This window comes from Lutra lutra, chromosome 9 (assembly GCF_902655055.1).
Source record: "Lutra lutra chromosome 9, mLutLut1.2, whole genome shotgun sequence".
Taxonomy (NCBI): Eukaryota; Metazoa; Chordata; class Mammalia; order Carnivora; family Mustelidae; genus Lutra; species Lutra lutra.
In genome coordinates this window covers 90,357,689-90,384,503 of record NC_062286.1, presented here as the reverse complement: position 1 = coordinate 90,384,503, position 26,815 = coordinate 90,357,689, and the positions used below count along the sequence as shown (strand labels likewise).

General features: G+C 38.6%; 1 protein-coding gene and 1 long non-coding RNA gene across 3 annotated transcripts in view; both read left to right on the top strand.

The window, feature by feature from the left end:
• Positions 1–10,757, top strand: part of SEPTIN10 (septin 10) — a 67,081-nt gene extending 56,324 nt beyond the window's left edge. The window contains exons 9-11 of one of the 2 annotated variants that reach the window (XM_047745220.1): positions 2,097–2,229; positions 8,746–8,933; positions 10,683–10,757. In XM_047745220.1, the coding sequence (XP_047601176.1) occupies positions 2,097–2,229; positions 8,746–8,933; positions 10,683–10,752 (391 nt within the window). In that variant the 3' untranslated portion in view covers positions 10,753–10,757. Of the gene's footprint in view, positions 1–2,096; positions 2,230–8,745; positions 8,934–9,451 lie in introns of both variants that reach the window. The other variant, XM_047745219.1, reaches the window with a different exon arrangement.
• Positions 10,758–11,913: 1,156 nt separating this feature from the next.
• LOC125108860 (uncharacterized) lies at positions 11,914–25,867 on the top strand. The gene is made up of 3 exons (XR_007130026.1): positions 11,914–12,112; positions 12,516–12,522; positions 25,857–25,867. It is a non-coding gene; the product is annotated as an uncharacterized LOC125108860 (long non-coding RNA).
• Positions 25,868–26,815: the final 948 nt, after the last annotated feature.

The window sequence follows — 26,815 nt, the reverse complement described above, 5'->3', positions numbered from 1 at the left end:
AGTCTAGAGCCGAAATGGAAAAAGGTTAGCAGGCTTTTTAGAACAGGATATAAAACACAAGTCCTAAGTGAAGGGACTGTAGTGATTTTCTTGATGAATATGAGCATTTGAGAATTTTTTTTCTTCCTCTTTGGTTTTAAACTTTGCTTTAAATCAGTGATATTTGCAAGTATAGTAATGTTTCATTGAATATTAAGCTAATTTTACACTTAAAAAAGCAAGAATTTTTACTAAAATAGCAAAAAAACTTTTCATTTTCATTTAATGAATAAATCCATAATAGTAAATAGTAGTTGCATTAGTTTTATAACACTATGTAAATTGTTCCCTTACAAATCTTCTAGGAGTTTCTTTACCACCTTTTGAAAGATAGTGCAGGTTTCTTTACTTAGAATTGATTTTACTTAAAATTTACTTCTGGTTGTCAAACTGAAAAACCTTGTGACATGACAGAAAATATGCAGGAGAAGTAACATGATTTTTTAATTTTTTTTTTTTAAAGATTTTATTTGTTTATTTGACAGACAGAAATCACAAGTAGGCAGAGAGGCAGGCAGAGAGAGAGAGGGGGAAGCAGGCTCCCTGATGAGCAGAGAGCCAAATGCAGGGCTCAATCCCCAGGCCCCCTGGGATCATGACCTGAGCTGAAGACAGAGCCACTGAGCCACCCAGGTGCCCCTTTAATCTTTTGATAAAACAAAAATCTGACCTGGTTCAAATTCTAGCTTTTTACTTACAACTATATTGCTTTGATTACTTTACCTCTCTGAGCTTTAGTTTTCTTATCTGTAAAACAGAGTATTAGTACTTGTTCTGCTTGGGTGCTATGGGAATTAGGTAGATAAAGGATTCCAGGAAGGTATCTTGTTGGGAGCAGCTATTCAACAAATATTAGGTCTTTTCTCTTTGCCAGGTAGATTTATTTTCCTTTTAAGCAACTCAAGTGTTTATATACACAGATAATGAGAACTTTTTTAAACTTACATTTGGTATGAATTCAAAACATTATATAAGTCGTTTGTCATTAAAGACTATCAGTCCAGTGTAGGATCAATGAATTGTAGTGAGGTTTCTGAAAACGATGAAAGTAGCCTGATATAGAGGCTTCTTTAAAATAAGAACAAAACAAACATAGAAAAATAAAAAGCCTGGTAAATGTTTCCTTAAGATCTGGGGCAGTAATGTGGTTATCTAGGGCAGTTTGTACATTTTGCTTTTAAAGATAATGTTTAGGATCTTTGCCTCTTCAAAACACCTGCTACACATACCCCGCACAGTCGGCCATAACAGCTGTTGCATAACATTTCTTACTCTAATTCTCCTTTTACTTCTAGAATTCTGTACTTAGAAGATTTATTTTTCCAGTTATTGGAACAGTGACTAGGTTGGTATGTCTGGAACCTTAGGAGGATTAGATTTGTTTGGTAAGAGACGAATCTGGAAAGGTAAAATTAGACCAGATTCAAAAGTTTCTTAAGTGCTATTCAAAAGAGGTGGTACCATATTCTATAGATAACTAATGCTGTGGAAAAAAAGATAATGAGGTCTGTGCATTTTTCTGGAAAATCTTAGGAGTGGCAAGAAGTAAGAAAGTGAAAGAAAAAGGAACTAAAAGCCCAGAGATCAGTTAGGATATTAATTTATAATAGTGAAGGCCAAAAAATCACCAAGTTTGAGTTGGGCTGTAACAATATCTGTAGAAATCAGAAGATGGGATTAAAATGATGTCAAGGTCACAGACTGAACTCTCAGACCTTGGTGATCAGCTACAGAGATAAGGTAAGGGAAGAGTCAAGAATGACTTCAAGACTTCAGGGTTTCCAAAGACTGAAAGAGGAATTCATTTGGGGTAATATGAGAATACTTCTTGAGAAGGACTTGATAAATCAGAGATTTCAGAAATCTGGTATTCTATAGCTGTGGCATCTGTGGCTTTTTATGTTTCATGCTGTAGGAAATGTCATGTTTCAGGTTACTCTGTGTAAGAGGGGATTGGTAATTGTTATTATAGTATAAGGCTTAACCAGAGAAGTTTGAGTGTTTAGAAGTTTCCTACATCATTTTTTAATATGAGAGTACCATAAATAACTTTTTAGTCTTCAAGAGACCTATGAAGCTAAAAGACATGAATTTTATGGAGAACGTCAGAGGAAGGAAGAAGAAATGAAGCAGATGTTTGTGCAGCGAGTAAAGGAGAAAGAAGCCATATTGAAAGAAGCTGAAAGAGAGGCAAGTATGCTGGTTTGATGTGATCTACATTTGTTTTTTAAGTATCCTACTGGGGAGATTTAGCTCAAGAATTTAGCTGAGGTGCTTTTGGAGATTACTTCTTGTTCATTAAAAAGTAGTTATTTTAACACATAGTCTTTGAGTACAGACTTCAATTTTGGCCTTTTTGCGTAAATAGTCTTCCATAAGAAGTGGTTCACCAAGGACTTTTACACTGGCCTAGGTTACTAATAAGGGTTTTAAATGCCTTAAGTTTGATCCAGAAATGTTTTCGCTGTGGCTTGATAAAGCCTTTCTTGGGAGTTATTGAGAGTTGTTGGAGTTGATGCTTGCTATGAAATGGATAACTATGAAAGCAGTTAAGTAGTTCTTTGAGTTTGAAGTCAGGCTTTCTAGATGAGTCAGGTGGTCATATGACCTTTGGATAGTCTTGGTATACATGTGCGCTTGCATACACATAAACATCACAGTTAATTTCCATAATTCTGTGTGCTTCTAGTTCTTCAAGCAATAATTTTATATTTGGGTTAAACTCTTTTCTGTAGACATAACCACAGTGGCTACTTTTAAGTGAAATGGCCATATTCAAGATGACGGTCAAAAAGGATAAGCTCAAAAGGGAATTTGCCATCTGTATTTTATATGTGTGTGTTTATGCATCTGAGGAGAGGATGTTTTTACCTGGTCATCTGAAAGCTGGTTGTAGACATCATGACACTTTATCCCAATACCCTTCAGTTTGCATCTCTGAAGCTCAGGCACGTTTTCCTCCATAACCATTGTACGAGTATTACACCTAAGAAAATTAATAGGAGTGCCATAATCTCACCTGATCTCCAGTAGGCATTCACACTTCCCTAGTTGTTCAGAGATGGCCTTTTATTGTTGATTTGTTTTGTTTTTGGGGTTTTTTTTGGTGATTTTTTTACTTTTGTGTTTGAACTGGAATTTAGTTATAGGTCTCATGTCACATTTGGGTATTATCTTTGTTTAGTCTCTTATATTGGAGAATAGTCCTCTAGTTTTGAGTTATTTTAATTTTTTTTTTATTTTTTTATTTTAAGATTTTACTTATTCATTTGACAGACAGAGATCACAAGTAGGTGGAGAGGCAGGCTGAGAGAGAGAGAGGAGGAAGCAGGCTCAATCCCAGGACCCTGGGATCATGACCCAAACTGACAGCAGAGGCTTTAACCCACTGAGCTACCCAGGAGCCCTGTTATTTTTAAATACAAATATTGAGGTAAGAGTTGTGATGAGTAGGAAATAAGGATGCTAATTTTTTTTTTCTATTAGTAGATTCATCTTTTTTTTTTTTTTTTTAAGATTTTATTTATTTATTTGACAGAGAGAGGCAGGGAAGCAGGCTCCCTGCTGAGCAGAGAGCCCGATTCGGGGCTTGATCCCAGGACCCTGGGACCATGACCCTAGCCAAAGGCAGAGGCTTTAACCCACTGAGTCACCCAGGCGCCCCAGTAGATTCATCCTTAAGATGGTAGTAGAGTAAAACTCTTTTTATTTAAGAGTTTCTCACTCACGTATCATGATTTTTAGTTTCTCCAGTGAGGAGAAAAGATGTATAAGTGATTTTTAGTTGAGTTTTTAATTTTTAAAATCCCACGTAAGAATATTTTATTTAAAAGGAAATTAAAAATTCAGGGTAGCAAAATTGTTGAAAGGAAAAGAGAAAGACTATTTGTCAGCAGATCCTTTGTAGACTTTTATTTTTATGGTTCAAGTGCTTTTTTGTGAAGTGTAAAAAATGAAGTTAATGTAAACCTAAGGCATCAACAACCAAAGTTCTCACGAGAGTTCTAAACTTTTAATTATATAGCATTAGTGGCAGTAGATTCCAGTCCTCTTTTATTAATATTACAAGGTACTTCATGACCAGTTTTTTTATTCTGAAGTCAGTATCATTAAATATTTAAGAGTCAAGGTCAGAAAAACAGAAGACCTCTGTGCTGTTGCTAACTTCTCACCAATGCCCTTAAGACAATATCACCAGTATGGTACACTGCTTTATCTTTTCTAAACACTACTTCTGAGTATTTGAAAATATGTTTGAATTAAATCCTTAATGTTGTGAATAGTGGAACCATGAGTGAGTCTTGTATATGGTATAGACTGTTGCTATCAAATATTGTGAACTCCTTCTGATGTGAATAGTAGTTACACCTACCCCCTCCTCCCCTTTTATTTATTTTTTAAAATATTTTATTTTTAATGATTTTATTTATTCATTTGAGAGAGAGAGCACAAGGAGGGGGAGAGACAGAGAGAGAGAGAAGCAGAGAAAGAGAAATAGACTCCCCCGTGAGCTGGGAGCCCGATGCAGGGCTCAATCCCAGGACCTGACGATCATGACCTGAGCCAAAGGCAGATGCTTAACCATCTGAGCTGCCCAGGTGCCCCCTACCCCACCTCCCCCCCACTTTTTTTTTGTTATGATTTTATTTATTTATTTGACATACAGAGATCACAAGTAGGCAGAGAGGCAGGCAGAGAGAGAGGAGGAAGCAGGCTCTCGGAGGAGCATAGAGCCTGATTCGGGGCTCGATCTCAGGACCTGATGATGACCTGAGCTGAAGGCAGAGGCTTTAACCCACTGAGCCACCCAGGCGCGCCCCCCACCTCGCTTTTTAAAACATTTTTCTCTTTATAGTATTTCTGCAATTTTTAGTCAACCTTATGAATGATATATGAAGTACCCTATAACCTTTCAAGATTTAACTATGCATATAGAGTATGCAGCCTCCATTTAAGTAATCAGAGATTCTTTATTAATATATATAAATCCACTTCTATATCCTCTTCCCTGGGTTTACTTAGCTGCTCTCCCGCATTTATAGGAGATGCACACATACTCAGTTGTGACTCTCTTATTTATACCACTGATTTGAAAGACAGCCAGATGTACCCCACCCTTTAAACACACACATACACACACACACACACACACACACACACACACACTTATGTAGCTTTTTGCAAAAGCAGGAACTATATAAATAAGTAGATACTAAGGAACAGATGCTTCTCTGAAATGCCATCCTCAAGATGGCAATAAAAGAATCTTAGGGTAGAAGAGTATTACTGAATCTGTTTCAGTTCTTTTCTCTCTCCATTTAAATACATCTCCTGTCAGGCTGTACTGGTGTACAGCATGACTTCTTCCAGATTTGGAACAGTTAATTTTTATTAGGATGGAGTTTAGCTCTTCAGTTTCTACCCTCAACCTCTGATTTTTAGCAAAACATTTCTTCGGTGGGCCATCTTTTCTAGAAACCAGGTCCTACTTTTTTAAAAAAGATTTTTTTTTATTTATTTGTGAGAGAGAGGGAGTGCCTATGTGCATATGGGCAGGTAGGGGCAGAGGGAGATGCAGACTCCCCACTGACTGCCTCACCTGAGGTGAGGCCTGATCAGAGGATCCCAAGATCATGACCTGAGCTGAAGTTGGATGCTTAACTGCCTGAGCCACCCAGGTGCTCCAAGTTCTACTTTTTTATATGAATGCTTCCCAGAACTGAAAATACTTAAATTAATATAATTAGATTAGAGAATTTTTGTTTGTTTGTTTTTTAGATTAGAAAATTTTAGAAGTTGCCCTTTTTGATCTAGATTCTAGATGTTGTACTTGTGTTCTTGGCAGGCAAGGCACACAGCTGATTCAGGTGGAATCTGCTCAAGTCCCTAGGGAAATTTCACTTTGTAAAGTTAAAACTTTTCATGGACTCACTTTAATAACTGCATTGAGTGTACTTAGCATACATTTATTTTTTTACTTCATTAGACACAGGCTATTTTTTCACATTATGGTGTAAATTCTACTACAGTGAGTATTTTTATGAAAAAAACCATTCAGTTCAGGATTTTTTTTTTTTTTTAAGATTTTATTTGTTTATTTGACAGACAGAGATCACAAGCAGGCAGAGAGGGAAGCAGAGAGAGAGGGAGAAGCAGGCTCCCTGCCAAGCAGAGAGCACGATGTGGACCTCGATTCCAGGACCCTGGGATCATGACCTGAACTGAAGGCAGAGGCTTTAACCCACTGAGCCACCCAGGTGCCTCAAGTTTAGGATTTCTTGATTTACTTTAGATTTCAAGAAGGTGAATGGCTGTATTAAAATGTAATAGATTTTTAAGGATCTTGATTTAAATTGATAATTAACACTTTTCAGATAGGTTTACCAATGTAACTTTTTACCGTTTCACTACATTTGATAACTTTATTTAGAAAATAAGGTGTTTTTTTGATAACTTGATTTTGTGATTTGTGTCCCTTTTATTAAACATGGATTTTAGAAAGTTTATTTGCAGAGGGGGGAAAATACAGAGCAAGAAAATAAAAATTCTAAGAAAAGGTCAAATGTTTTAAAAACAGGTTTTTCGATTTTTATTTTTTTGTTCATGCACTTTTTGGATGGGAACGCATTTAAAATTAAAGTTACTGGGGCGCCTAGGTGGCTCAGTCAGTTAGGCGGTCTATCTTCATCTCAGATCATGATCCTAGGGTCCTGGGATCAATCTTCTCCACCTTTCTTTGCTGCTCCCCTTGCTTGTGCTCTCTCACTCTCTCTGTCACATAAGTAAAATCTTTAAAAAAATAAAAAAGCTACCAAGGCAGTTTCTTTCATTTTTTAATTAACATATAATGTATTATTTGCCCCAGGGGTACAGGTCTGTGAGTCATCAGGCTTACACACTTCACAATACTCACTATAGCACATACCCTCCCCAATGTCCATAACCCAGCCACCCTCTCTCTATCCCACCACCCCCCAGCAACCCTAAGTTTGTTTTGTGAGATCAAGAGCCTTTTATGGTTTGTCTCCCTCCTGATCCCATCTTGTTTCATTTTTTTCCTTCCCTACCCTCCACAACCCCCTGCCCTGCCTCTCAAATTCCTCATATCAGAGAGATCATGTATTTGTCTTTCTTCAATTAACTTATTTCACTCAGCATAATACCCTCTAGTTCCATCCACGTCGTCGCAAATGGCAAGATTTCATTTCTTTTGATGGCTGCATAGTATTCCATTGTGTATATATACACCACGTCTTCTTTATCCATTCATCTAGGTTCTTTCCATAGTTTGGCTATTGTGGACATTGCTTCTATAAACATTAGGGTGCACATGCCCCTTTGGATCACTGCATTTGTATCTTTAGGGTAAATACCCAGTATTGTGAATGCTGGACCATAGGGTAGCTCTGTTTTCAACTTTTTGAGGAACCTCCCTGCTGTTTTCCAGAGTGGCTGCACCAGCTTGCATTCCCACCAACAGAGTAGGAGGGTTCCCCTTTCTCCTCATCCTTGCCAACATCTGTATTTCCTGACTTGTTAATTTTAGCCATTCTGACTGGTGTGAGGTGGTATCTCATTGTGGTTTTGATTTGTATTTCCCTGATGCCGAGTGATGTGGAGCACTTTTTTGTGTGTCTGTTGGCCATCTGGATGTCTTCTTTGCAGAAATGTCTGTTCATGTCTTCTGCCCATTTCTTCATTTTTTTTTGTCTTTTAATATTACAATTTTATTATTTTTATCAGCATTCCAAGATTCATTGTTTATGCACCCCATCCAGTGCTCCATGCTATATGTGCCCTCCTTAATACCCACCACCAGGCTCACCCAACCCCATAGCCCCCTCCCCTCCAAAACCCTGTTTCTCAGAGTCCACCGCCTCTCATGGTTCATCCCTCCTGTGATTTACCCCCCTTCACTTTTCCTTTCTTTCTCCTACTGTCCTGCATGTTATTTCTTAATGTTCCACAAGTAAATGAAACCATATGATAATTGACTCTCTCTGCTTGAGTTATTTCACTCAGCATAATCTCCTCCAGTCCTGTCCATGTTGATACAAAAGTTGGGTATTCATCCTTTTTGATGGAGACATAATACTCCATTGTATATATGGAGCATATTTCTTTATCTATTCATCTGTTGAAGGGCATCTTGGCTCTTTCCACAGTTTGGCGACTGTGGCCATTGCTGCTATGAACATTGGGGTACAGATGACCCTTCTTTTCACTACATCTGTATATTCGGGGTAAATACCAGTGGTGCAATTTTCTGCCTGTTTCTTAATTGGGAGAGAGAGCGCGCCGAATCCTAACCACTAGACCACCAGGGAGCGTCTATTTCTTAATTGGATTATTTGTTCTTTGGGTGTTGAGTTTGGTAAGTTCTTTACAGATTTTGAATACTAGCCCTTTATCTGATATGTCATTTGGTAATATCTTCTCCCATTCTGTCAGCTGGCTTTTGGTTTTGTTGACTGTTTCCTTTGCTGTGCAAAAGCTTTTGATCTTAATGAAGTCCCAGTAGTTCATTTTTGACCAAGGCAGTCTCATATGTACATTTTTACTTAAAGCATGAACTTTTGAGACATCAGGAAAATTTGTAGATTACTGTGTAGGTTAGTGTTAGCAATTGTTGCTAAGCTGGAGAACATTCTTGTGTGTGTGCTGCCACACTGTGTCATTGATGGGAATTGCACCTTTGTTTCACAGCTACAGGCCAAATTTGAGCACCTTAAAAGAGTTCACCAAGAAGAGAGAATGAAGCTTGAAGAGAAAAGAAGACTCTTGGAAGAAGAAATAATAGCTTTTTCAAAAAAGAAAGCTACCTCGGAGATATACCAGAACCAGTCCTACCTGGCATCAGGCAGCAACCTGAAGAAGGACAAGGACCGTAAGAAGTAAGCTATCTCCAAATCGATCTCCTCCACTCTGGAGGTCCTCTCCCCCATTACTTTCTGTTTCATTCCCTATTTGATCTTATGCTTATTACAGTCCGTTTCCTTATTTATTATCAGCCTCTGGCAACTAAAATGTCAGCTCCTTGAGAGCAGAGACCTGTTCCTCTTGTTCACTATTTCCCTAGCATCTAGAAGAGCATCTGGCATATATGAGATGTTCAGTAAATATTTGCCAAAATGAGCATAAGAATGAATGAACAAAATACATCAGAATATAAGAAGGCTCAGTTACCTGAGGGGAAAAATATCTGCCCTAATTTCATTGTCTAGGTTGTGTTTCTAGCACACATCTAATAACTGCTGAACTACTGTTATGTTAAATTTCATGTGTAAATGGAAGCTATATACTTTTGGGGGGAATCATAGAAGTAAAATAATATTTGATAAGAAGAATTTAGTTTATCTTTTTTAACAAATTCTACTGATGATGATTTTGTGAGAATTTTTATTTTAATAAGGGAACCAGGCTATCGATTCGAACTCCTGTGCTTTGATGTCAGAGCTTGTGAAACCAATGGTGGACGTAAAGATGCAGAGGAAGGTAGAGAGGGTCCCCGTACAATGGGGCGGCCATGAGTAGCATTTGGATGATAATCTCAAGGCTTATAGGTTTGGGGTATGTGTTAAAATCAAAGTTACCAAAATTTTAGAAAATAAGTTTTTTTTTCCCTTTTCTATACTTTATGTCCTTTATTTCTCCCACTTAAAGTATCCTTGTCATTTTGCCTGTTTGTTCTTGAAATTCAGCATTGACTGGTTCTTTTGAGAGTGCTTCTTGGTGACTCTTTGCCTTAATTTACTCTAGCTACCTCTGTTTTGGCAGCATCCAGCTTTCCTTTTTTTCCTCACAGAGCAACATTTATGGTTTAATTTTGTCATCACATCTTATTTCAAACCCAGCATTTTCAGAATACTGTAATTTAACTTCAAAATAATTAGGAGAGCATAATGTTGGCCCATGGCAGCTTTCTATTTTTGAACTATGGAAAAGTGAATCCACAGAGTCTTGGTAGGTTTAACTGAGGGTTTTATGGTTTGTGGGGAAAAGAGAAGGAATGAATTCTCACATCTAATCTTGCAGTATAAGTTCTACATGGGCATGGATCTTTGTTTTGTTCATTGATGCATCCATCCCCAGAGCCTGTAGTAATAATAATAATAATAAACAGAGCCTGCTGTAATAGTGGGCATACAGTTACTTGTCAAAAGAATGAATATGACTTTTATAGCCATAATCATTGAATTTCAAAAGATAAACTATAATTTATTATGGCTTTAAGATATGCTTTGAAATATAAAGCTTAGGGACCTTTTACCTGTTCTTATCCTTTCACCTTAATCTAATTCCAGTGTTACTAAAATTGGATTCCCAAGTTTATTCCATATATGAAAGACAGTTTACATTTGCTTTGTAAAAATTGTTGCCCTGCTTCACTTAAAAACCATTATTAGCATGTGCTCTTGTTTATAAAGTCAGGGCCAAGCCCATAATTTTTGAGCGCTCAAAAGAATTCATATTTAAGAAATACAGTTTGGTGTTTTTTTATTTTTCTTTCCAAAGGTATCCTGTAGTATATTAGATGTATGTTGCTCTTTCTGTAAAAGCTTGTAAAACTAATGATTCTAGTAATTTTATTTCCTATATGGTTTTTTGTTGTACCAATCAAAAGGTTTTTCTTCTCTTTCCAGCTCCAATTTATGTAAAACAAAGGTTCCAGATCACAGAAGGTCATCACAGCAAAAGTTATTAAAATGTTAGAAGTATGCTTTGATTTTCTTGCTGTTTTTATTTGCTGTATCAGTTATTCTATATCTGGCAAATGGCTGTAGTTATTGCCATTTATGGAAGATATTCTTAAGTATAAGGTTAATGCATAAACCACAGTGGATGATATCACTTTATATTCGCTGTTAGAAGTTTTCAAGTTGCTGGTTTGTGAGGAATCTAATAATTTCTCCTGTTGCCCATTTATTGTCACTTACATGCATTGTACCACAAAGCGTCAGTGCCGCTGAAAATACCAGAAGTCATTCATTATATGGTTATCTGATTGTATTTATATTCCAAGATGACTCCTTTTTTGTACATAATAAAGGTAAATTTTGGGAAATGTGTTTTAAAACGTAGTACCCACCTGAAGCTCTACCCTTTTGATAGTTTTATAGAACTTCTTAATTTTTGATATCATTATCCAGTTGGTAACATGATCATAAGATTTGTATCAATTATGTAACATGGCCATCCATGCTTCAGTGTGCCTTACTGTGGTTGATGTATTGTTGTGATGAAACAAGTTGTGTTTTAAGGTAAAAATATGTAGGTATAAATCCCTTTTCTAGTGATGAGTACCTTTGAACCTGAGGTATTGCCACTGTATTTCATTAGAATGTTTTACATACTTGTTGTTTAAAACTCTCTTCCAGGGGAAAAAATCATAAGGTGGAATCATCTTATTACAAATATTTTTTAAGACCATAATTGTGAGCAACTGAATATTAAAGATATGAAAATTTAGGTAATTCATATATAAGGGGATATTTGGATTCAGTGCCTTTGTAGTATTCTTAGGACAATTTAATGTCTTTTAACTTTTTCTTAACAGTCACTGGTATATAATTTTTCATTTTTTTACTTGAATATCCTAAATAAAATTGACATTTACTCTTGACAAATAAAATATATATCTACATACTTACTAAATGTGGTTAAATTACTTTATCTTTTTTTTTTTTTAAAGATTTAATTTATTTATTTGACAGAGAGAGAGATCACAAGTAGCAGAGAGGCAGGCAGAGAGAGGGAAGCAGGCTCCCGGCTGAGCAGAGAGCCCGATGAGGGGCTCGATCCAGGACCCTGAGATCATGACCTGAGCCGAAGGCAGAGGCTTAACCCACTGAGCCACCCAGGCGCCCCTACTTTATCTTTTCTTTTGCAAACTGTCATCTTAAACATTATCAAAATTCTTTCATTTAATCATGTTCTTGTTTATTTTAAGACAGAGGTATGTATTACCAGTATTGTTCAGAAATCAAAATGTTTTACTTAGCCAGTGTTGGATTCTGAGCAGTGTATTTTTTCATGAAGCTGTAAAAGTTGCAAATAAAACTTTCAGTTCATAGTACAATTTTATCTGGACAAACACCTTAAATTCCAGTTTTACATTCACAAATGTAAATTCCACAATGTCTCTTAGCCTTTTAAAACTTTAGTAAAGTAAGTTATAAATATCACAGAAAAAGCTCTGAACTTTCTTCTCTTGTTCAGTAATCCCCAAGTTCTGGGATGTGGAAGCACAAGAGCCTGTGAGTCCATGAGGGCAGGTAGCCTATTGTACAGAGCCCAGCCACTGCCACAGCGCTGAGGTGTTTAGCAGAGGAGAGTGTAATCCAGAAGCTGAATTATGTGATGTGAGTGGTGGTTATCTGTAGATTTATTATATCAAACTGTATTAAATAGCTATCCTCAGCTTTAATAAAGTTACTTTTAAATGCCAGATTGGTTATTGGTATGCTAAAACAAAGTTATTCAGTTCTCTAGTTGAAGAGATTATGGAAACCTGCCCAAAACTCTGAACTTAGCAGAGGGGCGATCATCTTGTGCTTCTAGTGACTCTGCTATGAGAAAGACTCACCACATGTTCTTCAATCACAATGTGATTTTATATATTTGGGATTCCAGGTAAGATTTTAGTTTAAAAGAGTTATCCTTCAAAGAACAAAATTTTTAGAACAATTATATTTTTATAGCAATTTGTATAATTACAACTTATAATTTATAATGTTTCTCCTTACAAAGCTGATTTATTTTTCACTATTCAGGCACAAGGTTACAAGGTAAGTAAGTTATGATCCACTGATACTTAACTAACAAATTTCCTGGGAACAAAATAAAGCTAGACATGTTTGTTTAAATGTTTTTTCCATAGAGTATGTGAAATAGTTACCACTCACTACCAGCCATTAATCTTTACATACTTACCCGATTTTTAAAGCACTTTCACATAGACTATGATTTCAGCTTCAGAACAACACAGAGGGAAAGAGTTGCATTATGGGGAGTATAATCTCCTTTTGGAGGATGAATTCCATTTAGGCCCCATTTTCTTATTGGGCTATGAAATGGGGATACACATGGTTAAGGCTAGTCCTGCCCTCATGGAACAACCAGAATCAGTCTGCTCTCAGTAACAAAAGAGCAGATTTAGGCATGGAATACTCTCAGAAGGCCTCAGCCTCCACCCACTGAGCACAAGAAAACATCCAGGGAAGTGACTGGGCCTTGAAGAATTGGAACTGGTTAAATTATCTTTTCTTTTTACAGTTTTTCAAAGACACAAATGGAGAATAGCATGTTTTTGATAAAATCTGGGTACTCTAGAAAATCACTGAGTGAAGAGTGTAGGGGAAATGTGGAACATAAGTTAAGGATGAGATTTTAGAATTAGGTAGGGGACAGATCAAGAAAGAGTTTGTATATAAACCCAGTCCTGTGGGCAGCAGGAGCCATGGAAAGAGTTGACCTCACATGGTCAGATACTCCTCCAGGGCTCACAGGAAAGATGTACTGGAGGAGCTGGAACTGGCCCAAGCTGGCTGACTCAGTAGAAAGACTGCAGTCCAGACAAGCACTTTTTATACATTGTGCAATAGAATAAATAAGTAGTGTTTAAAAAAAATACATATGCTGATAGGTATACATTTTAATGGAAATGGTAACCATTTACCATTGGATAAATCAAAATGAATAATGACTACCAAAAAATTTCTTGTGGAGATGGAGATACAGGGAGAACTAAAATACAAGACTAGAGTGTCATATAAATTGGGGGAGGGTGATAAATTGAGTAATCTAAGGTTCTTGTATTAACTGAGAGTCCCAGTCAACCCATAACATGAGACTTGGAGTGCACATACACATGGTAAAGTACGTGCCTTTCAAGCCAGAAGTCCAATAAATGATGATCCAAGAGCAAATAAAGGAAATAAAACAAGTTCGACAACTGGAAAACATTTAGCTAATATGGTAGATTTAGACCCAAATAAATAAGTAATTACATGGATTACATGCTGTAATTTTTTTTAGATTAGAAAGTCTTTAAAAATCAGTTATAAACATTTGACAAGAGAAGTCTGAAACTTCCTGTCCTAACAGACCAAAGATAGGAAAAGGTACATCATGCAGACTAGCCAAAAGCTAATGTGTAGCTATATTTTCTATGTATTAAAACTTTAAGGCAAAAGCATTGTTAGAGATGGAAATAGACTTTTCAAATATGAGATTATATAACTACTCCAAATTTGTATGTACATAACAGCCTTAGCATATTTAAAGCAAAAATGATGAGAATACATGGAGAAGTATGTAAATCTATACTCAGTGGGAGATTTTCACACACCTTTTATATATGATAGACTAAGCAGACTAATGGTACAGATATGGGAGCCTTGAAGAAAACATTCAACTGCATTGGCCTGGTGGACAGTTACAGAGCAGTATACTCCAAATCACAGAACACGCACTGCTTTCAGGCCCACCAGGAACATTTATGAGAACTGAGTAGGACATTTGACTACAAAGTGAACCTGAGTACCTTCTAAAGGAGTTATATCATGTGGACTGTGTTTCCTGATCATATTATAATTAAGATAGAAATTAGCAATAAAAATTTCTCATGTTTGGAAACTAAGAAATGCACTTCTAAGTAACCCATTGGTCAGAGAATAAATCAAAAAGGAAATTAGAAAAATATTTTGAGGGGCGCCTGGGTGGCTCAGTGGGTTAAAGCCTCTGCCTTCGGCTCAGGTCATGATCTCAGGGTTTTGGGATCAAGCCCCGCATCAGGCCCTATGTTCAGCAGGGAGGCTGCTTCCCTCCTGTCTCTCTGCCTACTTGTGATCTCTGTCAAATAAATAAATAAAATCTTTAAAAAATATATTTTGAGCTGAATGATAACGAAAATATTATAATAACTTGTGAGAAGCAGGTAAGCCATTCTTAGAGTCAAAATTTATAATCCTGAAGGCTAGTATAGGGGAAAAGGCTGAAGACCAGTGGTATATGCATTCATCTCAAGAAGTTGGGAAAAAAATAATAAACTAAACCCAGAGTAAATAATAAAGATGAAAACGGGAATTAATGAAATAGGGAAAAAAAACACAAAAGTTCTTACATTTTTAAAAGATTATTAAAATTTAAAAACCATGGAAAGAATGACCAAGAAGAAAGGAAAGGGGCATAGCATGGCTAAAGTTGAAAACAACAATAAACCTGACATTACCAAAAAAAAGTGGGGGGAAGTTGTGAAATGGTGAACATAGAGTGGTGAACATTGCTGGTGGGAAGCAAAATGGTTCAGCCATTTCAGGAAGTCTAGCAGTTTCCCATTTGCTCACCGTATGTCTTAGTTTTCTACAGCTGCCATAACAAATTGCCACAAATTTAGTGGCTTTAAAAAACACAGTATTACAGTTTTGGAGACCAGAAGGCTGACATGGGTCTCCTATGATTAAAGTCCAGGTATGGCCAGGGCATTGTGCCTTCTAGAAGCCCTAGGGGAGAATCCTCTACCTTTTTCTGCTTCTAGAAGCTACCTACATTACTTGGCTCATGATTACTTACCCCATCTTCAAAGTCAGCAGTGGTGAGTTGAATCCTTACATGGCTTTAGTCTGACCTTACCTCTTCCCTCCCTCTTCCAACTTTCAGAGACCCTAGTGATTGTATGGGGCCCACTAGCAACATCTCTGTATCTGCTGGCTAGCAACCTTAGTTACCCTTAGTTACCCTTTGCCATGTAACCTAACATTCAAAGGTTCCAGAGATTGCGATCTAGGTACATGGGTCTGCCTGCCATGTTTTACAAGCCAGCAATTCTAGTCCTAAAAGATGTATTCAAGATTAACGAAAATATTTGCTCATACAAAGACCTATACTGAAACGTTTAGCTTTTTCCATAATCCGCCTAACTGGTAACAACCCAAATGTCCATTAACTGATGGATGTAATGAACAAATTGTGGTTCATTATACAATGAAAAGGAGCACACTGATACATGTAGACATGTGAGTAAATCCCAAAGTATTATGCTAAGCCAGACACAAATGGCTGTATGACTCCATTTGTGCAACATTTTTGTCAAAGCAAAACAGGGACAGAAATGAGCTGTAGTTATCAGGCCTGCTGAGAGGGAGGGGGGCAGACTGACTTCAGAGTCACACCAACCCTCTTGGAGTGGTGGAAAATTTTCATATACCTCTAATAAGCCTGATATTTTTTCTTTAAAAGTTAGAAGGCAGAAGCAACGGGAATAAAATAAGAAAATGTCACTATACAGATCCTGTTAGACTTTAAAATGTCATAAATAGGGGCGCCTGGGTGGCTCAGTGGGTTAAGCCGCTGCCTTCGGCTCAGGTCATGATCCCAGGGACCTGGGATCGAGCCCCGCATCGGGCTCTCTGCTCGGCAGGGAGCCTGCTTCCTCCTCTCTCTCTGCCTGCCTCTCTGCCTGCTTGTGATCTCTCTGTCAAATAAATAAAAATCTTTTAAAAAAAATGTCATAAATAAATTTGAAAATACAGAAGAAATGATAAATTCATTTAAAAAATAACTTACTGATAAAAATTAATAGAAAATCTCATAATAATGAGTAACCCATAATTAAGATCCTCATAAAGTTTAGGTGGAGATAGCTTCACCCAAGAATCCTATCGACATTTAAGGAGGAGCGTGTTCTTTCACTACTCTTTGGGTGCTAAGTAGGGCAGCACTCCCCTCTCCCTGACCACTGAAGATGTCTGTGCCCTAATGCTCTGAACCCAGGAAGCTGTAGACTTCCCTGGCAAAAAAAGACCTTAGATGTAACTGATGCTACAGCCTTGAGATGGGCCTGGATTGTCAGAGTGGGCCCAGTGTAATCATTAAGTTCCTTAGAGCTGAGAGCCTTTCCTGGTTGTATTCAGAGGAAGGGTCAGAGGGAAGGACCATTGGCTCTGATGAGGGAGGAAGAGGCCACAGGCAGGAACACAGGGGCCTCCAGAAGCTGGAAAAGGCAGGGGACGGATTCTCTGCTGGAGCCTCCAGAGGGAACTCAGCCGTGCTTTGATTATAGTGCAGTGAGACCCAAGTGAGACTTCTGGCCTTTGCTTAAATTCCTGCCTCTCTTAACTACAAGTAGCTGTCATCCACAAGGTCAAAGCAGCAGGTGCCCTAAACCTTGAATTCTGCCAAGTCAAGAAGTGCAAAGCCAAGTGCACAACTGAAAACACCTCACAAGATACCCAGCCACCAAGCCATTACACCCACCTGTGTCAAATCTGTATAGCTGGAAGTCCAAATAATGGTCATTCCTGGCGAGGAGTGGTAACCAAAGGCCCGAAGGGGCATTCTGGGCCCTGGTAAGTTTCTTGATCTTGGTGTTGGTTACATGGGTGCCACTGTTTTGTGAAAATTTGTTAGGCTATGCATTTACAGCATTTTCTGTAATACTTTAACAAGTTAATAAAGGAGGGAGGGAGGGGAAAGTCACATTCTGAGGTCCATGCCCCTGGTCCCACAAAACCTCACCATGAGTTCTTTGGTCTGCGTCATCCATTCTCTGTGTTATTTCTCAGTGTTTCTAGCCAGTTAAAAATTTTCAGGGGCTAATAAATAGCCCCTAGTTTCCTCGCCTGAGTTCTGAAAGAAACTGAAAAGTAAAACTGACAGCTGGAGGCCAAAATGTCACCTTTATTGCTGACAAAGTCTACGCTTAGTGTGAGAGCCAGATGAGCTTGTTAAATAAGCCCATAATTAAGGAAAACACCCTCCCTGTACCCCCACCCCAGGCAGTGCTGGATGAGTGCGGGCCTCAGAATTATATCCACTATCACCTCACCCAAATTGCCTGATTCATTCAGGTAACAAAAACAAGAAACTTCTGGTCCTAGACATTTCAGTAGCATTGGCTTAAACATAGTTGCTGAGTCTGGTGCCCTCTTAGCAATCCAATGCTTTTTTTTTTTTTTTTTTTTAATTTTTTATGAACATAAAAGGTATTATTAGCCCCAAGAGTACAGGTCTATGAATCACCAGGTTTACACACACCACAGCCCTAACCATAGCACATACCTTCCCCAGTGTCCATAATTCAACCTTAATTCAACCCTTTCCCTACCCCCTCTTCCCCCGGCAACCCTAAGTTTGTTTTGTGAGATTAAGAGTCTCTTACAGTTTGTCTTCCTCCTGATCCCATCTTGTTTCATTTTTTCCTTCCCTACCCCCAAACCCCCCCCAACTTTGCCTATCAACTTCCTCATATCAGGGATATCATATGATAATTTTCTTTCTCTGATTGATTTATTTCACTCAGCATAATACCCTCTAGTTCCATCCACATTGTCGCAAATGGCAAGATTTCATTTCTATTGATGGCTGCATAGTATTCCATTGTATATATACACACCACATCTTCATTTATTTATGTATTTACTTATTTATTTAATTTTTTATAAACATATTTTTATCCCCAGGGGTACAGGTCTGTGAATCACCAGGTTTACACACTTCACAGCACTCACCATAGCACATACCCTCCCTTAACCCCCCCATGTTGCATCTCCTCTCCCTCATATCAGGGAGATCATATGATAGTTGTCTTTTTCCAATTGACTTATTTCGCTAAGCATGATACCCTCTAGTTCCATCCATGTCGTCGCAAATGGCAAGATTTCATTTCTTTTGATGGCTGCATAGTATTCCATTGTGTATATATACCACATCTTCTTTATCTATTCGTCTGTTGATGGATATCTAGGTTCTTTCCATAGTTTGGCTATTGTAGACATTGCTGCTATAAACATTTGGGTGCATGTGCCCCTTCAGATCACTATGTTTGTATCTTTAGGGTAAATACCCAGTAGTGCAATTGCTGGGTCTTAGGGTAATTCTATTTTCAACATTTTGAGGAACTGCCATGCTGTTTTCCAGAGTGGTTGCACCAGCTTGCATTCCCACCAACAGTGTAGGAGGGTTCCCCTTTTCTCCCCATCCTCGCCAGCATCTGTCATTTCCTGACTTGTTAATTTTAGCCATTCTGACTGGTGTGAGGTGATATCTCATTGTGGTTTTGATTTGTATTTCCCCGATGCCGAGTGATATGGAACACTTTTTCCATGTGTCTGTTGGCCATCTGGATGTCTTCTTTGCAGAAATGTCTGTTCATGTCTTCTGCACATTTCTTGATTGGATTATTTGTTCTTTGGGTGTTGAGTTTGCTAAATTCTTTATAGATTTTGGACACTAGCCCTTTATCCGATATGTCATTTGCAAATATCTTCTCCCATTCTGTCAGTTGTCTTTTGGTTTTGTTGACTGTTTCCTTTACTGTGCAAAAGCTTTTGATCTTGATAAAATCCCAATAGTTCATTTTTGCCCTTGCTTCCCCTGCCTTTGGCGATGTTCCTAGGAAGATGTTGCTGCGGCTGAGGTCGAAGAGGTTGCTGCCTGTGTTCTCCTCGAGGATTTTGATGGATTCCTTTCTCACATTGAGGTCCTTCATCCATTTTGAGTCTATTTTTGTGTGTGGTGTAAGGAAATGGTCCAATTTCATTTTTCTGGCATGTGGCTGTCCAATTTTCCCAACACCATTTGTTGAACAGACTGTCTTTTTTCCATTGGACATTCTTTCCTGCTTTGTCGAAGATGAGTTGACCATAGAGTTGAGGGTCTATTTCTGGGCTCTCTTTTCTGTTCCATTGATCTATGTGTCTGTTTTTGTGGCAGTACCATGCTGTCTTGATGATGATAGCTTTGTAATAGAGCTTGACGTCCGGAATTGTGATGCCACCAACTTTGGCTTTCTTTTTCAACATTCCTTTGGCTGTTCGAGGTCTTTTCTGGTTCCATATAAATTTTAGGATTATTTGTTCCATTTCTTTGAAAAAAATGGATGGTACTTTGATAGGAATTGCATTAAATGTGTAGATTGCTTTAGGTAGCATAGACATTTTCACAATATTTATTCTTCCAATCCAGGAGCATGGAACATTTTCCCATTTCTTTCTGTCTTCCTCAATTTCTTTCATGAGTATTTTATAGTTTTCTGAGTATAGATTCTTAGTCTCTTTGGTTAGGTTTATTCCTAGGTATCTTATAGTTTTGGGAGCAATTGTAAATGGGATTGACTCCTTAATTTCTCTTTCTTCTGTCTTGTTGGTGTAGAGAAATGCAACTGATTTCTGTGCATTAATTTTTATATCCTGATACTTTACTGAATTCCTGTACAAGTTCTAGCAGTTTTGGAGTGGAGTCTTGTGGGTTTTCCACATATAGTATCATATCATCTGTGAAGAGTGATAGTTTGACTTCTTCTTTGACGATTTGGATGCCTTTAATTTCCTTTTGTTGTCTGATTGCTGAGGCTAGGACTTCTAGTACTATGTTGAATAGCAGTGGTGATAATGGACATCCCTGCCATGTTCCTGACCTTAGCGGAAAAGCTGTTTTTCTCAATTGAGAATGATATTCACTGTGGTTTTTCATAGATGGCTTTGATGATATTGAGGTATGTACCCTCTATCCCTACACTTTAAAGAATTTTGATCAGGAAGGGATGCTGTACTTTGTCAAATGCTTTTTCAGCATCTATTGAGAGTATCATATGGTTCTTGTTCTTTCTTTCTTTTATTAATGTATTGTATCACATTGATTGATTTGTGGATGTCAAACCAACCTTGCAGCCCTGGAATAAATCCCACTTGATCGTGGTGAATAATCCTTTTAATGTACTGTTGGATCCTATTGGCTAGTATTGTGGTGAGAATTTTCGCAACTGTGTTCATCAAGGATATTGTTCTGTAATTCTCTTTTTTCATGGGGTCTTTGTCTGGTTTTGGGATCAAGGTAATGCTGGCCTCATAAAATGAGGTTGGATGTTTTCCTTACATTTCCATTTTTTTTGGAACAGTGTCAGGAGAATAGGAATTAATTCTTCTTTAAATGCTTGGAAGAATACCCCTGGGAAGCCATCTGGCCCTGGGCTCTTGTTTTTGGGAGATTTTTGATGACTCCTTCAATCTCCTTACTGGTTATGGGTCTGTTCAGGTTTTCTATTTCATCCTGGTTCAGTTGTAGTTTTTATGTCTCTAGGAATGCATCCATTTCTTCCAGATTGTCAGATTTGCTGGCGTAGAGTTGCTCATAATATGTTCTTATAATTGTTTGTATTTCTTTGGTGTTGGTTGTGATCTCTCCTCTTTCATTCATGATTTTATTTATTTGGGTCCTTTTCTTTTTGATCAGTCTGGCCAGGGGTTTATCAATCTTATTAATACCTTCAAAAATGAGCTCCTAGTTTTGTTGATTTGTTCTATCTTTTTTGTTTGTTTCTATTTCATTGATTTCTGCTCTGATCTTTATGATTTCTCTTCTCCTGCAGGGTTTAGGCTTTCTTTGTTGTTCTTTTTCCAGCTCCTTTAGGTGTAGGGTTAGATTGTGTACTTCAGGCCTTTCTTGTTTCTTGAGAAAGGCTTGTATCACTCTATATTTTCCTCTCAGGACTGCCTTTGTTGTGTCCCACAGATTTTGAACCATTGTGTTTTCACTATCACTTGTTTCCATGAATTTTTTCAATTCTTCTTTAATTTCCTGTTTGACCCATTCATTCATTAGTTGGATGGTCTTTAGCCTCCATGTATTTGGGTTCTTTACAAATTTCCCCGTGTGATTGAGTTCTAGCTTCAGAGCATTGTGGTCTGAAAATATGCAGGGGATGATTTCAGTCTTTTGGTACCAGTTGAGACCTGATTTGTGACCCAGGGTATGATCTATTCTGGAGAATGTTCATGCGCACTAGAGAAGAATGTGTATTCTGTTGCTTTGGGATGGAATGATCTGAATATATCTGTGATGTCCATCTGGTCCAGTGTGTCATTTAAGGCCTTTATTTCCTTGTTGATCTTTTGCTTGGATGATCTGTCCATTTCAGTGAGGTGGGTGTTAAAGTCCCCTACTATTATTGTATTATTGTCAATGAGTTTCTTTGATTTTGTTATTAATTGGTTTATGTAATTGGTTGTTACCATGTTAGGGGCATAGATATTTAAAATTGTTGGATCTTCTTGTTGGACAGACCCTTTGAGTATGATAAAGTGTCCTTCTTCATCTCTTATTATAGTCTTTGGCTTAAAATCTAATTTATCTGATATAAGGATTGCCACCCCAGCTTTCTTTTGGTGTCCATTAGCATGGTAAGTTGTTTTCCACCCCCTCACTTTAAATCTGGGATTGTATTTGGGTCTAATATGAGTTTCTTTAGACAGCATATTGATGGGTTTTGTTTTTTGATCCATTCTGATACCGTGTCTTTTGATTGGGGCATTAACCCATTTACATTCAGGGTAACTATTGAAAGATATGAATTTAGTGCCGTTGTATTGCCTATAAGGTGACTGTTACTGTATATTGTCTCTGTTCCTTTCTGATATACTACTTTTAGGCTCTCTGCTTGCTTAGAGGACCCCTTTCAATGTTTCCTGTAGAGCTGGTTTGGTGTTTACAAACTCTTTTAGTTTTTGTTTGTCCTCGAAGCTTTTTATTTCTCTTGTTTTCAATGATAACCTAGTTGGATATAGTATTCTTGACTGCATGTTTTTCTCACTTAGTGCTCTGAATATACCATGCCGGTTCTTTCTGACCTGCCAGGTCTCTGTGGATAAGTCTGCCGCCAATCTAATTTTTTTACCATTGTATGTTACAGACTTCTTGTCCTGAGCTGCTTTCAGGATATTCTCTTTGTCACTAAGACTTGTAAGTTTTACTATTAGATGATGGGGTGTGGACCTATTCTTATTGATTTTGAGGGGGGGTTCTCTGCGCCTCCTGGGTTTTGATGCTTGTTCCCTTTCCCATATTAGGGAAATTCTCTACAATAATTCCAATTCAATGCTTTTAAAGCCCTTAGTAATTTTCAGACTTCTCTAATGTCTGTGCTCCTGTTTGACTCAAGGAGGCAGGTGGGTGAGTGATATTGACTATTGTTGTCTCCTGCTGTAATGCCCTGTGCTCTAGGATAAACAAGCTAAGAATTTCTGTCTTTCCCAGTGAACAGTGTAGCTGTTTGTCCACAAAACTTGACTCTGACAATCTAACCAACACAGCCTTGTCAATAGAAAGAATGTGTCCCAGAAGAAGTGGGCTGAAGGGAATTTCTTTTTGGGCATTTGGAAACTAGAAACTGATTATTAAGGTCCCTCAGGTTGGACACCAAAAGAGAGAGGGCAGCTTACCCCCCACCCCGGGGCTGATGCCTGATAATATTCTACAGGGTTTGACCCTCTATTCCTCAGTTATTTCTGTTTGTTCCTTGTTTCTTATTGTGGAGTTGTTAATTTCAGTGTTTTCAGGTGTTACACCACATAAAGAAAAATATTAGCTTTAAAAAGTTGCTTAAAGAACTGAAAAATCTTCATGATTCAAACAAGTTTGAATAATGGAATTTCAGAAATATCAGATGGGAAAATTTTTAAAAAGGATTTATTTGAGATAGAGCATATACATGAGTTGGGGGTGGTAGGGGCAGAGGGAGAGGGAGAAGCAGTCACCCGCTGAGCAGGGAGACTGCTGTGGAGCTCAAGCTCAGGACCCTGGGATCATGACGTGAGACAAAGGCAGATGCTTAACTTGTTGAGCCACCCAGGCGCCTCTAGATGTGAAATTTTTTAAAGCACCTCCCAGGATCTCATGTTCTCAAATTTGATCCCAGTAAAGCCTGGTTTTTGGTAGCAGAATTTGTGTTTACATGAATTTAGTGGATTCATAGTTCATATGACACTATCACTTTAATACTTACCTGTTTCTATTTGCTAAGAGCTTATTTCCTTTTAAAAACTGTGTTAAAGGTTGTTCTGTAGGAAAAAATTGATACATGAATGTGACATTGTGTGGAGAAAATTATCAGTATGCAGACATAACCTTACACGTATGTTATCCCATTGGACAGCCTTGGTTTGATCAATATTTCCCATGGAACTCCACAAAATTTCGGCTTTAGATGATGTTTTGCTATTCATGAGTAGCAGATGCAAATAAAAAAGTGTTTTCCAAGAGAAAAATAAGTGTCTAATATTTATTTTAATAATACAGAGAATAGCACAATAATAAAAAGGATAAGTCACTGTCTTTCTATTCTTTTTGTGGGCCCCACTTCACACGTTTGCACACTGTTGACAGTGCACGTTGGTGTATTTATTTTTCAAATGCTTACATCTTAAGAACCATCCATTTAAACGTGAGCCATTTTCCTTTTTTTCTCCTCATTCAACAACAACAAAAAATAATACAATCTTTCTGAGGTGCTAGACTTTTCCTAGTGAGTATATAGACAGCTTGCCATAACTAAAATAATTTCCTTTTCAAATCTGGGTGTTTATGGTTCCCACCAGCAGATGCTGCTAAGAAATCACTGTGAGTTGTATGTGGCTGCGTGTCTTAGTCACGCTGTTAGGATGGCTGTCTTCCTGATGACTGTCAATAGTTTTGTGCAAATTTATGAACAAAGGTAAGGTTTACCCAGTGTCAAAGTGGTTAATGCCAATTTAAGAGAGGTGAGAACTTAGTAAATCACTTGAGACTGTCCAGAAAGTACCTGAGAGGTTTTTAAGAGCATTCTAAAGTATGGTGGGATATTCAGAGATGTTGAATTTAAGGAAAACTGCCCATCTCTTTTAGAAATCTATCATTTGGGTAAAAAGATGTGACATTATTTTATACCTAAATGCCACATATGACCTTAAATAGAGCCTGGTGTTATATGCAAAAGTAATGACAGAAACAACCATAAAAATGATCTCTAGCTTAAGATAAATTGTTGATCCTGATAGTTTTCTCTGATGTCTTAAGATGTACAGATTATCAACTCTCCTTTTGGATGACAGGGCTGTGGCCCATTTCCTAGGTGGTTTATTCTATTCCTACATCTGGATATGGAAGAAGTCATCCATTTAGATCTTCCTGAGGCCCAGCTGTCTCTGTGGTGCCTTCAGGAGTGAGTGAGTGAAAGCCTCTGCTTTTCCTGAGCTTGGACCTGTGTGTTATTTAATGTAATGAGGTTAACCTGCTATGTATGAGGCACTTTCTAGGTGCATTATGTTGTTGTATTATTTCACTTATCTTCAGAATACCCCAAACGATAGTTGTTTTTCTCTTCCCTCTCGAGACACTGGGTCAGGTTCAGGAAGATTAAGCCCTGTTCTCACCTACTTCCCCTTCTCCCCATTCTGTGCCGGGCCAGCTTCCTGAATCACTTGAAAGATGGTGTCACCAGTTGCATCCTCAGCTTTCCCTCCCCTTCCCTCCTCAGTCCTACTCTGTGTGCTCCCCTCCACTCATCATTTCAGCCAAGTGCCGACGGTGCTCCTATTTGTACTCTGGCCTTCATCTCTCATCCAAGCACTAGATCCATATTTCTAGCCATGTGTTGGAAGTAACTATCTAACTGGGTGGCTAACAGGTACCAACGCTTCTGCAATCCCAAACAGGCCTCCTTGTGTCCACTGCCCACTCCTCCTCCTGGATACCTAGTCTGGCTCTAATGGATCACCCTCTGTCCAGTTTCTCAAACCTGTCTCCAGAGGCTCCCACATGGCTTCCCCTTTACTTAGGGAACCTCAGTTTTGTGCGCAAGAGGCTGTGAGGCACTGTGCACCTACCCTGCCAGCCTCTGGTAGTATATTGCCCAGAAAATTCCTCTCTTGGTTCACCTGGTCTTGTAACCACAGCTGGTTCAACCAGGAGGGCTCCTGACCCGTGACAGCCATGGGTGGCTAGTAGCCCATGGGATTAACCCGGGATGAGAGAGTGAAATAAGGGCCTGATACTGCATTTAAGAGCAATTTAGCTGTTTGGGTTATTAGGATCTTCAAGAAGAGGGGAACCCAGGGAGTTCACAAAGAATGTTTTGGGGAGGGGCTACTTATACAGGTGTTGCAGAGCACAGGGGAGTCCTGAGTGACATGGAAATGGCAACTTCCAATGGCCATGTTGATAAGAATGGCAAGCAATTGGCACTTTGCCCCTCTTGCCCCACAGTGCTCCTCTGGCTTCTCTCTGAAAAGCCTAATCAGAAGCTGCAGCAATGCTACAAATAGGGGCTATAGACTTGCAAAGGAGGAGATGGGAGGGAGGGTGTGAGCCACGGGCCACATAACTTACTCTCCCTAGGAATTTGAATGTGAAGCAGGTGGTGGTCCACCACCACAGCAGGGGCTGAGAAATCAGGACACAGTAGGTCAGCTACAGTCCACTGACCCTCCTCTCTCTGTGTGTCTCTTTCTTCATGGGGTGAAATTCAAGAGCACATCAAGAGTGAAAGTGATTTAAAAAAGTGAAAGTGATCATGTCAAGCTTTACCCAAGCCTTGTGATCCTGCAAAACAGTGAAGGTTGGGGAAACCCCTGCTGTTTGTGTTCCTGGAAATGACTTTCTGTCAAGATCCTCCTTCCCATACAATTTAGATGACATTAACAATATCCCCTTATTTGCCAAGGACAAAATTTTACCCAGACTGGTCTCCACTGAGTAACTGGAGTAAAGTGCTCCATCTCCGATCTGCCTTTGGCTGGACCCAGCCTCTCAGCCCCTCCTTGGACCCTCCTGAGAATAGGCTGGCCTCTGGGTGCGTCATTCTCTGATTTACAACCAGATCCTGCCACCCCACTTCCCCGCCGCAGTTCTCTCCAGTTTTGTTCCCCACTTCCTATAACAGGAAAGCCCTTTTTGCCTGACACTGAACTACACGGATGCCATGATCAGAGCATTCTCCCTATTGCAACAGTGCCAGTCTCCTGCC